This window comes from Symphodus melops (assembly GCF_947650265.1).
Source record: "Symphodus melops genome assembly, chromosome: 2".
NCBI lineage: Eukaryota > Metazoa > Chordata > Actinopteri > Labriformes > Labridae > Symphodus > Symphodus melops.
The window spans coordinates 31,137,379-31,151,310 of NC_136692.1; the positions used below are offsets into that span (position 1 = coordinate 31,137,379).

General features: G+C 50.7%; 1 protein-coding gene across 1 annotated transcript in view; it reads right to left on the bottom strand.

Moving 5' to 3' along the window:
- The window catches only part of rbm20 (RNA binding motif protein 20), a 43,193-nt gene extending 29,687 nt beyond the window's left edge, over positions 1–13,506 (bottom strand). Inside the window, exon 1 of the mRNA XM_079338468.1 lies at positions 13,345–13,506. Within this exon, the coding sequence (XP_079194594.1) occupies positions 13,345–13,469 (125 nt within the window). The 5' untranslated portion in view covers positions 13,470–13,506. The remainder of the gene's footprint in view (positions 1–13,344) is intronic.
- Positions 13,507–13,932: the final 426 nt, after the last annotated feature.

Genomic DNA, 13,932 nt, shown 5'->3' on the forward strand with positions numbered 1-13,932 from the left:
TGTAATCCTTCAGATAGTCAACAAACCGGAGGGAGAACTGGGGAATCATCCACAGCAGATGTATAGCAGGGCAGCAGTTAATCAAGACTCAGAGTCAAATGGGGGGGGGGGGGGGGGGGGGGGGGGGGGGGTCGTGTTGGCTTTGACAACTTAGCCTGACCAGCCATTTTTCCTGCTGCTCAGAAACAGTTATTTATAGCTGCCATGCTGGTGTGGACGGGACGTTTCTTCCTCTCTCACATATTTGAGCAGATTAAAGTGAGTGTTCGTCTGAACAGCTCCAATCATGGACAAGAGGACAGAGGACATGTCCCACAGCGAGGCTGGTCTGTGCTGGTGATCAGCAGGGGAGAGTCTTCCCCAGCAGCGCTCAGCAACATGGGAGCTATATTAGTGTATACGGTGACGTAGTGATGATTCCCGCCGCCCCTCCTGCATCTCGTTTCTCTCCACTCTTACCTCACTCAGATCCTCCTCCATCTCTGTCCCAGGCCAGCCATGCATTCTCCCAGCTGTCACTGCTGTCATGCAGTCAAATACCCATCGACACCCCGCTGCATTGTCCCACCCTCTGACTTCCCAGCCAATGGCGGCTCAGCTCCTCCCCCTCACCTTGCTGAAGTGACTGCAGCTCTTTGAGCGCCGTCCTGCCATCTCTCACTGCGAGAACTGGATTTAATAACAAGTGACTGACGGTTTAAAAGCTAATTCAAAAGAGTCGAACACGACTGAACTTCACTCTACAGAAAGTCCTGAATCCTCTTCAGCGGGGCCCTGCAGGGCGATCAGCTGATTTGCTGATGGTTGTCGCTGTGAGCGGTGTCAGGACTGATCTCCTCTGTCTGCTCACAGACACCAAAAGTCCTGATTGGACCAGGACCGCCCTGTTTTCAAGCCTCCTGTCCAAAGTCCCCACAAACACCTGTCATGTCCTCATCGGTCCAGGACGAACGGTCCCCCTCGCTCGGAGGACTACGGGGACTGTCCAGATTAGAAATCATGACAGTCATGGGGAGACCTGAGTGTTGATGCAGCGTGTCCGACTGACGAGGACAGGCTGACTCCGGGTGTCGGTGAAGAATCGCTAAGTGTGCGGCGTGCTGAGCTGGTCGTCTCGCTGTAAGCTGAATGAAAGTCTGTGGTTTAGCTCACAATGTAAAGACCAGCACCAGGACCAGCACCAGGACCAGGACCAGCACTGTGTAACATGGCTCCTCTGACATGTCGGCCCCGTGAGAGCGTCACACATTTCTCCTTTTACATCAAACACGTGACGGAAAATCAGGTGGTCACGCCCCGCCTCCAAACCAGACGTGCTGCTTGTCAACAGGCAAGGTAGGCAACTGTCTGGGGCCCCAGACCAGTAAGGGGCCCCAGACCAGTAAGGGGCCCCTGAGGGCTCACAAACTTCAAACCACATCATCCTCCAAAAATGTGCAATGACAGTGGGAAACCTCCCTGCGGGGCCCCACGGGGCCCCACCTGACTCTGTGTACCCTGCTAAGTGTTGCATGCATCATTACTGTGACAGCTGGTCAATGAAAGTCACCTGAGGAGAACAGAGCTGCTCTGTGTACCTTTGACTTGCCCCCCGGGGACAAATAAAGTTTTTTAAATTGAATACAACAATGTGGAGGTGAAGCGCCGCACACGCTTCAAAACATGGCTGATCCAGCGAGGGCCGTCTGATCCCCGGCGTGCAGGCTTCAGGGATCAGACTTTCCCAACCCGAGCTTCCTGCTTTCAAAAAAAATCCTGGCAGTCAGAAATGTTTAGATTGTAACCATGATGGCCAATCAACACGCAGCTCGACTTCTTGCATTGTAAACAGACAATGAGGCGGGCATTGAAGGGGGTATTGAGGGGGGCATTGGGGGGGGCATTGGGGGTGGGTATTGAGGGGGGTATTGGGGGGGGCATTGGGGGTGGGTATTGAGGGGGGTATTGAGGGGGGTATTGAGGGGGGCATTGAGGGGGGTATTGAGGGGGGCATTGAGGGGGGTATTGAGGGGGGTATTGAGGGGGGCATTGGGGGGGGCATTGAGGGGGGCATTGAGGGGGGCATTGGGGGGGGCAGTGAAGCCCCTCAGCGACAGGGTGGGCGCTCCTGCCATATGTCTCCACATGTCTCATGTCCAGGAAGCTGCCGCTATCACAGGCTGCTCAAATAGCAATTAGCACAACTTAAACAATGAAAGCAAGAAAGCGAGTCGTCCAGCAGCTGCTGTGCAGAGACGTGGGACACACAGAGCGCAGAGGGAGAGACTCAGGGGACGAGAGACATTCCCCTGGAAGCCAGTGGACAGAATGGGTTGGCTATGGAGTAATGGAGTAATGAGCATTGAGGGATTTCTGTGGATCCATAATACACACTGGTGAAATGATACTCCTCACTTGTAATGGTGATAGCTTGAAGTCATTACGACCGTAAGATGTGGAAACGAAATGTCAAATAAGCATTTAATGGAGCGGCGAGGAGACGAGGCCAGCGTGTCCAACGAGACAGAAATGACACGCTGGGATTGGACGTCTTATGGGATAGTTCTCAGTTGATCATCTGTGGGAAGGAATCAGCTGATCAGCACTCTGCAGGACGAGCCGTCAGAGACAGGACGGGGAATATCGTCCATTTGGAAAAGAGCGGCGGTGGCGTGAACAGCATGAAGCGTGCTCCTGATAACACCTGAAGGACACACTTAAAGTAACGACCCCGTCATTTCTGGATGTTTCCACGTCACCGCTCCGTGCACAGACGAGAGCGTGGCGTCCTCTTCTAATCTCCTGGTCTGGCGTGTGACGTGTTTTTTTTCTGAATCTCTGCTGAACACAGAGCACAAAGTTAATGAAATAAAAATATAAAATAGTTACAAAGAGTCTTAAATCTGTAATCTGACAGGATCTCTTCCTGCAGCTTCTCGCTCGTTGATCTAAAAACCAAAGATGATCATTGATCCCTCCGTCTGTCTCTGCAGGCTGCTTTCTATAAACTAAACTCCTCCCACTCTGTCTCTGCGGGCTGCTTTCTATAAACTAAACTCCTCCCACTCTGTCTCTGCGGGCTGCTTTCTATAAATTAAACTCCTCCCACTTTGTCTCTGCAGGCTGCTTTCAATAAACTAAACTCCTCCCACTCTGTCTCTGCAGGCTGCTTTCTATAAACTAAACTCCTCCCACTCTGTCTCTGCAGGCTGCTTTAATTAAACTCCTCCCACTCTGTCTCTGCAGGCTGCTTTAATTAAACTCCTCCCACTCTGTCTCTGCAGGCTGCTTTAATTAAACTCCTCCCACTTTGTCTCTGCGGGCTGCTTTCTATAAATTAAACTCCTCCCACTTTGTCTCTGCAGGCTGCTTTCTATAAATTAAACTCCTCCCACTTTGTCTCTGCATGCTGCTTTCTATAAATTAAACTCCTCCCACTTTGTCTCTGCAGGCTGCTTTCTATAAATTAAACTCCTCCCACTCTGTCTCTGCAGGCTGCTTTCTATAAATTAAACTCCTCCCACTTTGTCTCTGCAGGCTGCTTTCTATAAACTAAACTCCTCCCACTCTGTCTCTGCAGGCTGCTTTCTATAAACTAAACTCCTCCCACTTTGTCTCTGCAGGCTGCTTTCTATAAATTAAACTCCTCCCACTCTGTCTCTGCAGGCTGCTTTCTATAAATTAAACTCCTCCCACTCTGTCTCTGCAGGCTGCTTTCTATAAATTAAACTCCTCCCACTCTGTCTCTGCAGGCTGCTTTCTATAAAGGAAACTCCTCCCCGTCTTCGCCACCTGCTACTTTGGCATCGCTCGAGCATTTCAACAGCTGCACTGGGCTCCACGACTGACCGCCAGCGTCCGGCTCCTCGCCGCAGCGCTCAGCAGGCGGTGGAATGTGATGGTGAGATAGCACTGATTATGTTAACAGAATTACATTTTAAATTTGAGTTGGGCGGGGCCTGATGACATCACACGTTTGACCTTTGGATTCCTAAACCCCTTCCTGTGTCTGTGCTTAACTTCCTGTCCTAACCTTTTCATCTACTTATTTATTTCAAAATAAAAGCCTGAACATTTTTGTTTGTAAAGGTGAAATAATGGAATCACAAACGAGCCTGACAGATTCTGTCTTTAAAATAATGACATCACAAAGACTCGGGGTCGCTGGAGCCGATCCCAGCTGTCATTGGACGAGAGGCGGGGTTACACCCTGCACACCAGCCAATCACAGAGCTGACATGTAGAGTCAGCAGGTAAGCAGCGTGTGATTGGACTGTGGGAGGAAGCCGGAGAGAAGCCACCATGCACTGTGAGAACATGCAGAGAGGCTCCTGACAGAAAGGGATTCAAACCAGCAACCTCCTCTCTGAGAGGCTCCTGACAGACAGGGATTCAAGCCAGCAACCTCCTCTCTGAGAGGCTCCTGACAGACAGGGATTCAAACCAGCAACCTCCTCTCTGAGAGGCTCCTGACAGACAGGGATTCAAACCAGCAACCTCCTCTCTGAGAGGCTCCTGACAGACAGGGATTCAAGCCAGCAACCTCCTCTCTGAGAGGCTCCTGACAGAGAGGAGGTTGCTGGTTTGAATCCCTCTCTGAGAGGCTCCTGACAGAGAGGAGGTTGCTGGTTTGAATCCCTCTCTGAGAGGCTCCTGACAGAGAGGAGGTTGCTGGTTTGAATCCCTCTCTGAGAGGCTCCTGACAGAGAGGAGGTTGCTGGTTTGAATCCCTCTCTGAGAGGCTCCTGACAGAGAGGAGGTTGCTGGTTTGAATCCCTCTCTGAGAGGCTCCTGTCTCTGACTGAACTGAGCTGTAGTTCCAACAAAACAAAAACAACAGAGTAGAAGTTTGTGACATGGACCAACACTCGACGCGTGTCCGTATCTGTACACGTCATGTGACACTGAGGCGGTGCATGCATGTGTCATGTGACCGTCTTTGTCCAATGAACACTGAGCCTGAAGAAGAGCGTCAGTGTCACGGAGCGAGCGTTTGTTCTCCCATCAGCTGCTGATGAAAGACTGAACCTCGTTACCATAGTAACAGTGTGATGTAAGATCATGACTCACTCTAACACGCAGCGCTCTCGGCCCCTCGATGTCTGTAGACCCCCCCACAGTGACCCGCCCCACGTGGGAGGGTCACACGTCTTCTCTTCACAGGGCGGAGCAGAAACACGAGCTCATTGATTAAGAGACGCGCTCGCCTCGGCTTCGCTCTTCTCTCTCTCATTCGCTGACGCCCTTCGATGAGTTTCACATGCAGGTTAGCAACACCTGACACCCCATGGACGCTAAGCTACGATTAACTGCATGACCCGAACCCTGCGGTGACACCTGCTGGAGCACCGTGTGTCCTACACGTTTGTTTCTCCTACATATCAACCTCCATCCGCTCTGTGGCGCCCGCTCAGTCACACGGCGTCTGTTGCTTTACAGTTTACCATCATGAAGACGAAGCAGCAGTCGCTCCCCTTGTCTCGTTTAAAGAGATGAGGCTGATGGGGAATCATGGGAGCGGTTCTCTCTGCTAAACTAATAACTTAGATCGTGATTTTATCCCAGCAGCACAGTAACAGCACGGCAGCTTTCAGCTAGCAGCTCACGCTTCATTATGCAGGTAACATCTGGTGTTTCCATGGCAACGACACATGTTGGGTCCGTCATGATAGCGACCGCAACAAGACGAGTTCAAGTACAGATTTCTCCAGCTTTGATAACTGTTGGAAATATATGTGTGTGTGTGTGTGTGTGTGTGTGTGTGTGTGTGTGTGTGTGTGTGTGTGTGTGTGTGTGCGCGCGCTCTGTATTCTGTGTGATTAACGACTGCTTTAAAGTCATTAAGTATTATGGTGCAGAGAGGCCGGCACAGAGCCGAGGGTTTGGATTACAGGAAAGATTAGACAAAGTGGGCTTGGTGACAGCTTGACTGTTTCTCACTGGTGGTAATGAAGTCTCATGAGAGGAACTCTTCCTATCGCTCTCCTGCTCGACCCGTTTAACCCCCCCCCCCCCCCACGTCTAAACATAGATCTGATCCAGCCTTCCTGAGCTGAATACTGTGGAAGTTATTACAAGGCTGCAAAAAGCTTTAAAAGAAGGAAAGATCAATGTGTATCTACTGCTTCTGTGTTTGTGCTAATTACAGTTAGCTAGAGAGAGAGAGAGAGAGAGAGAGAGAGAGAGAGAGAGACAGAGAGAGAGAGAGACAGAGAGAGAGAGACAGAGAGAGAGAGACAGAGAGAGAGAGAGAGAGAGAGAGAGACAGAGAGAGAGAGAGAGAGAGAGACAGAGAGAGAGACAGAGAGAGAGAGACAGAGAGACAGAGACAGAGAGACAGAGAGAGAGAGAGAGAGAGAGAGAGACAGAGAGAGAGAGACAGAGAGACAGAGAGAGAGAGACAGAGAGAGAGAGAGAGAGAGAGAGAGAGGCTCAAACCTGAGCAGAAGGAACACTTGTTGATTGGACAGCTCAGCTCCTCTCATCTTCATATTTGTCGTCCTGTCTCATTTAAAAAAAACAGCTTTCCTTTATTTGGCCGACAACAAGTCCGCATGTCATCAGCTCAGCAGATCTGCTTCCTGTGTTGGCAGAGCGAGTCAGACGTGTCCATTAATGACCATCAGTGTAGCACACACACACCTGCTGCTAAATGAGGCCGCAGCGTGGCACGTCTTCTCCTCTACATGATATGAACGAGAGCGGCGAGCGCTCACCTCCGCAAACAAACAGGAACGGGTGAAAACGCAACATGAGCCCACCCTGCTCCATGTCTGAATATATCAAGACCACCACAAATCAGCGCGCTTCATCAAGCTGTCACTTCCTGCCACGCACGCTGACGGAGTCCGTGTCTCACACGCTGAGAAGAACATGATCACGCGCTCGCTGTCCGCACTGCGTCCGTTAAACACGCCATTGTTCCGCTCTGTGAGTCACGTCGGTGTTTTCTCCTCCCAGGGCGCGAGGCGGCCGCCATGTCGAGGACAATCCACAACGCTCGAGACGTTTAGCTGAAGTGTCAAAGAGGCGTGTCTCTCGCTCAGACGACGAGCGACGCAGGAAACAGACACAGGTTCAAATACTGACAGCTGCCATGAGCAGCAGCGACGTCCTTCACTGTGACTGCAAGGTCACACGGGCCCACGCCCTGCTGCATGCTAACGTAACGTACGTGCTGAGGAAACAGCGACCATGAGAGGCTTCTAGAACTCCTCCTGACGCTCTCGTAATAAAAGGTTATAAAAAGCAGGTTTTCTGACCTTGTGTGACCTTCTGGATGTGTTGCACACCTGTCGTTACCTGCTCTGTGTGGCGCTCCGTCTGTGTGTGAACCGATGGGCTAAAGCTAAATGCCTTTGGGGTGAGCACACACGCTACAATCTGGCCAGGCCTCAGCTGTTGGCGTGCGGGACTGAACTCAGCGGGGCGGGTTTATGGGTTACTTAGACACCTCTGCTCCCCCGATTGTAAACCCGGAGAGAGACGCAGCTTTAGTGCATTCTCCAGATTTATAGCCGTAGCAGTTTAGCTAACAGTGTGACGTGAGACCTTGTAAAGAGAGACAGACTTCACGCTGACGATGGAAACAGCAGGATTACAAGCTTCTGGTTTTTTACTCACTCGTCCAGTAAAGGTTTTTGGCTAGGTTAGCTTCCTCTGTTAGCGACGGTTAGCTTTGACCGCCGCGTCGATCCTGAACATCAGGACGCCACGCGACGTTTAACGCTGCAAACTAACTTTGGAAGTGATTAAATTCATCGTTTTGAAATCAACCTCTGAAGCGTGTCTGGTCTCTGCTCAGTGATGACGCCGAAACTGGGAGCTCTCTGATTGGTGGGTCAGCAGACCAATCAGAGAGCCAACAAAGGGTCAATTGGAGGGTTAAAAAAAGGGGCTAAAATATTGATCTTAATGCAATGCTGGTCTTGCAGCCGGCACATTTCACTTCCTGAGTGTCACGTGAACAACCGTGTCTGCTCCGCGACCTTCAGCTTCGAGGGAGGTCGTGATGAAGAGCGGCGTGATTCATGCTCCTTTGAGGAGACACATTTCTGCTTCATGTTCCAATCACCTGACTTTGAGGTTTTTTTTAAGCTACAAAGCAGAAATATAGTGACAGTGTTTCGTTTCATGGTCCAGCAGATTCTGGTTCGGTCCGTCTCTGCGTCGCGGCGCCGTACCGACACGCAACACACACACGTGTACCTGCAGGAAGTGCTGGCTCAAAGCCAAGCAGGCGCAGAGAAAAAGTGAAACCCAGGTGTGATTGTGCTGGCTGCTGGTGTTCACACTCGGTGGAGCTCTGCAGAGCGAGCGGGATGCTTCGTCATGTTAAGGTAACAGAATCTGAGAATCGGATTAGCTGGGTGGCGTTCGCAGACAGCTGAGTGACCACGGTTTATTAGGAAGAACGTCTGCGGTTGGTTTTGGCTTCTTGGCAACGTGTAACCAAGCCATGAAAATGATATCACAGCTTCTCCGTTTACCAAGACTTTCTCAAGCCCACGTTTGTTCTGCAGAGCGGCGTGCGAGCTGCTTTACAGCCTCGCTCACAGCACGCCACAAACACAACCTGGAGCTGTGATGATGTCAGGATTAGCGGGTGGATCCCGCTGAAGCCCGGCACAGACGCTCTCCTGTCATGACTATATTCTAATGGTGACACATCAGTGGAGGAAGGCTTTAAAGCCTCTTTAACGCCGCCCGCTGCCTTTGTTCCAGAAAGTTCAGGCCGTTAAGTCGACCAACTCGACGCCTGTAAACACCTTTAACACGTCTCGCAGACGGACGACAACCAGAGCGCGATCCTATAACGACAGGTCTTTGTTTCCTCTCGTGTCGGGGCGAGTGAGGCAGCAGACACTGAACGAACCGGCCAATCAGACAGCCTGCTGCTCATTAGAGAATATTTAGATCCGGGGATAATCGGCCCCTTCCTTCCTCGTGGAAAACAACCTCTAGTCAATTCAATCTGACGTGTCGGGTCGACGTCTTCGACCTCCATCGGTCAGAACACACACAGACTGTTCTATGAGTCACAACTCGTCCGGGTAAAGAGGCGTTTTCATTTCAAACAGAGACTCAGTGAGCTGCTCTGATTGGATGATTTGTGTCTTTTATTGTCTCGTGATGTATTTTGGCGTTGGCTGTCCGTACCTAAACTCAGGTCAGTGTTTAAAGTCGTGGACGTGAAGCACGAGCTCGTCTGCATCAGGCGTGTGGTCTGTCTCTCTGAAGGACACACAGGAGGCTGCAGGAGACACTCAGTGGAAGCTTCAGGAGCTTTGTGAAGGTGTGAAAGCTCTATACACTCAAGTCTCCCGCCTGCTGCCACACAACTGTCAGCCAGTTAACCTCAAGATCAGCAACAGTTGCTGGCAAGTGTCAACACAGCAATGAACACATGCTTAAGGCGGAGGTGGACTACAGGACGTGACACAGGACGCTTCTCCTCTCAGCAGAAGGTGAGAAAGTGTCTCCACAGGACAGAAGCACTGAACACTTACAGGCAGCAGGTGGACATGATGGTGAGGAAGCAGACGAGCCGTCAGCGGGTTTCACCTCCTCGCAGCGCGTGTTAGAAACACAGACTGAGATCAAACCTTCAGGTGCAAGGTTAACCCCCCCCCCCTCCCCGTGGAGGAAGACCAGACCAGAAGGACTTTCTCAGCTCTACATCCTGCTGAAGGTCTGCAGACAAAAAGCCCTCCAACATTTGGCGCCTTCAGTAAGATTTATGAGCTTTCCTGTGACGTGTTTTCACACGGCGCTGCAGAGACGGCGCTGCACACAGGGAACATGGACGTGAACTACTTTCCCTCCTTCGACGTGCCACCAAAGTGATATAGAGGGAGCAGCTGGGGCGCGGCGGGGAGGACGAGGACAGGGATCAATGCTCATGAGAAAATAGTCCCTTCACAGAGCAGCAGTCCGTGTCACAGGCAGCCAATCAAATCTTTGTATGACGGGAGAACTGAAACCCTTAAAATAAGGATCAGTGAATGTTTCTCTGCTTTCTGATAAAAAGCCTGAAAACAAAGTTTCAGAGCGGCGCGTTTATAACGAGTTAAAGCCGCTCGATCAGCTCTGTGTGTGTGTGTGTGTGTGTGTGTGTGTGTGTGTGTGTGTGTAGGTTATAATGACGTAAAATAAAACTAGCAGCTCTGAGTCAGCAGAGCTTTTAATAATCATGTGTTAAAGAAGCTATTTAAGGATTAAATCATTAAACACTCCTTCATGTTTGTTTTATTTAAATTAGGGGCGGGACTTAAACACATTAATTATGATTAATTCATTAAAAGAAAATAACACGTTACATTTTTTTAACGTATTTAATCACAGTTTGCCTCATAAACAACAGAACTGTTAGCTTCATGCTAGCTTCATGCTAGCTTCATGTTAGCTTCGAGCTAGTTTTGCCATAAAAACAAAGAAGAAGCATTTGCAGCCCAAACTGACCAAATGACTTCAGGACCACGATCAATAACTCATCGTCTGATCAACTTAATTTAACTTTGCTAAAGTGATCACTCTGCACTGTAGACACGATCACTGATAGAAGATCAGAGGTTAGCTAATGTGCTAAAGCTAGCAACGTGTGATCCAACTGTCCAGCTGCTGAGCAGAAAAACTATTTCAAACAAGATCCAACATCTTCATGAAACATTTCATTCATTCATCCACTGAAATGCTGCTTTTTATGGAACATATTGTGATGCACTTAAAATGTGATTATTTTGGATTAATTATAAAACCTGAGTTAATTAGTTAAAACGTTTTTAATCCAGTTTCACCTCTAATATTATTTTAGTTTGTTGCAGTAAATCAAAAGAAATGAAGCTGATGTTTTATTCTATTTAAATGTTTGAAGTTAAAGAACTGACTCTCTTTACAGGCCGCTCCGTGACCATCGCACACCGTGACATCACACACCGTGACATCACACACCGTGAACCATCACACACCGTGAACCATCACACACCGTGACATCACACACCGTGAACCATCACACACCGTGACCATCACACACCGTGAACCGTCACACACCGTGAACCATCACACACCGTGACCATCACACACCGTGACATCACACACCGTGACCATCACACACCGTGACCATCACACACCGTGAACCGTCACACACCGTGAACCGTCACACACCGTGACATCACACACCGTGACCGTCGCACACCGTGACCGTCGCACACCGTGACCATCGCACACACCGTGACATCACACACCGTGACATCACACACCGTGACATCACACACCGTGAACCATCACACACCGTGAACCATCACACACACCGTGACCATCACACACCGTGAACCGTCACACACCGTGAACCGTCACACACCGTGACATCACACACCGTGAACCGTCACACACCGTGACCGTCACACACCGTGAACCGTCACACACCGTGACATCACACACCGTGACCGTCGCACACCGTGACCGTCGCACACCGTGACCGTCGCACACCGTGACCGTCGCACACCGTGACCATCGCACACCGTGAACCATCGCACACCGTGAACCATCGCACACCGTGACGTCACACACCGTGACATCACACACCGTGACCATCACACAGCGTGCTGCTCCGGAGCACGCTCACATTCCTCCTGGAGACTCGTCTTCTGTGTGAAGAACAATCCATCCCGCTTCAGGACCAATCAAATCCAACCTGACTGAGGCTGGTTCAAACTCTCCCCCCATGAGCCCGCCTTCAAAGTCGCTCGGAGGGGCGGAGTCAGGGTGTCCGTTTGTAGAGCACATTTCATACCAACGTAAACAAACAGGATATGAACTCATCATAAATAATAACCAACATAAAGACAGAAGCTCAGGGCGTCATCACGCCACCTGCCCGTCATCACGCCACCCGCCCGTCATCACGCCGCCCGCCCGTCATCACGCCGCCCCGCCCGTCATCACGTCGCCCGTCATCACGCCACCTGTCATCACGCCCAGCGCCCAGTTTTCTACCAAACGCTCGATGTGACATGGTGAGGGAGGAAGTGGCTCCTGGAGCTAAGGCGACGCAGTTCACAGGGCGAGCGAGAGGGAGGGAGGGAGGCACGGATACACTCAGAAGGTTGAGAAAAGTCAAAGTGTGTGTGTATCAAACAATGATGGAGAGTCTTTTGATTTTCTCGGCGGGAGAAGGCAGGCGTCCTTGAAGGTCGTCCAGCTCGCCGTCTCGTGGCGTGTGTTATCTGTACTGATTCTACTGTCCACACTTTAACATGGCCGCTTGTAATTGTTTGTTTTTTATATTTTTCAATGAGGGGGCAAAAGCGCTCTGAAGGCCACTCGTGGCGACGGGCGCTGGGCCCCGGACGCCGGACCCCCCGGGGGTCATATGAGAGGAGCAGAGACGTAGCGGGAGGAGCGGTCTCTGCAGAGAAACGCCTTTAAAGGTTTTCATCGTTTTCACGCCGGCGCAGGACGGCTGCTGCTCTGACACGACCTTTCAGAATAAGAGTCCATTTAATTTACATGACTCTGTTTTTTTTTTTTTTAATCTTAAATGTGTAAAATGTTTGTCCTTGAACTCCGTCGTGTATTTTCTTGATTTGATTGTATTTAATGATCTTCACGTCAGAGTTTAAACTGCTCTGCTTGTTTTCTCTCAGCGCAGCGTTTTAATGTCACATCAACAGGTGGAGAGGAAAATGATCACTTTATCCTGATTTAAAGCACGACCTCTGACCTTTCAGCAGTGACCAGATTAAAGTCACATGGTCACACCTCTCTCTCTCTTTATCTGCAGATTTATGAATCTCTCTGCTCACGTTCCCGTCGACTTTTAAAAACTGAAATATTGAAATGAAAATGTGCAAATCGTTTCTTTTATAAAAATGTCTTTTCATATTTCATGACATCACACGCTTTGATTTCTGCTTTTTGACGGGTTAAATATTTCTCAGAATAAAAATCACAACGCCTCCGAACAAACTCAAACGCCGTCAGAAACGACCACGATATAAACCAGCCGTTAAAGCGTGAACGCTCTGCAGCGGGTTGTTGAACGAGGACTGCAATAAAAAGAAGAGTTAAAGCTGTGAGCTGCTGCTGTCTCCTGAATTACGATCTTTTTGGAGGAACGAAGGAGACCAGCGACAGGTATGTGTGATGATTACAGAGTGAAGACCCCGCTCAGCCAGCGGCCCCTCTGAGACCTCCTTCTCTACATGTTGACATGAAACTTTCCCTGAGCAGTTTCTGAAGACGCCACAGAATCAGGTCGGTTTTTCACCTCTCTAAATATAAACATGAATAAAGAGCAGAATGGTCCTGGGGGAGCAGAACAGACGGCAGGCTGCTGAACTCTGGAAACACACACTGAGCTCCTACCTCTGCAGAGCGCCGGCCGTGCTCTCAGCGGGGTATCCACCGCTCGCTCCGTTCCCCAGCATGTTTGGACGACCTGTCCTGACACTCTGGCTGCAGCTACTACTCCGATCCCGAGCGTGCTGCATGGCAAAACAAACTCCAGAGCACCACCTGCAGCTTTAACACCCCCAGCCTCTCTGAACGCTGCCCCCCCCCCCTCCTCCTCCTCAAAAATAACTACAACACTCCAAAGACAGCAAATCCTGACGAGCCAACTTTCTTCAGCCGGCTGTTTCTCAGTCTCACCTCCTGCAGGGGCAGGGGGGGGGGGGGGCAGGGAGGAGGGAGGAGGGAGGGGGCGGCTGCAGCAGGGCTTCTTCTGCTCAGCTTACTCCTGATCAGCAGCAGACCCTCCTCTTTAGTCTGCGCTGTACACCAGCACGTTCCCCCTCTTCTCCCAGGCTGCTGTCAAGAGCGGAGTGAAGTGGAGCGTCGAAGGGAACCAGGAGGGGGACTGAGAGGGGGGCTCAGGGGGGGCAGAGAGACCAGGAGGGGGACTGAGAGGGGGGCTCAAGGGGGGGCAGAGAGACCAACTGGGAGTCCCGACCG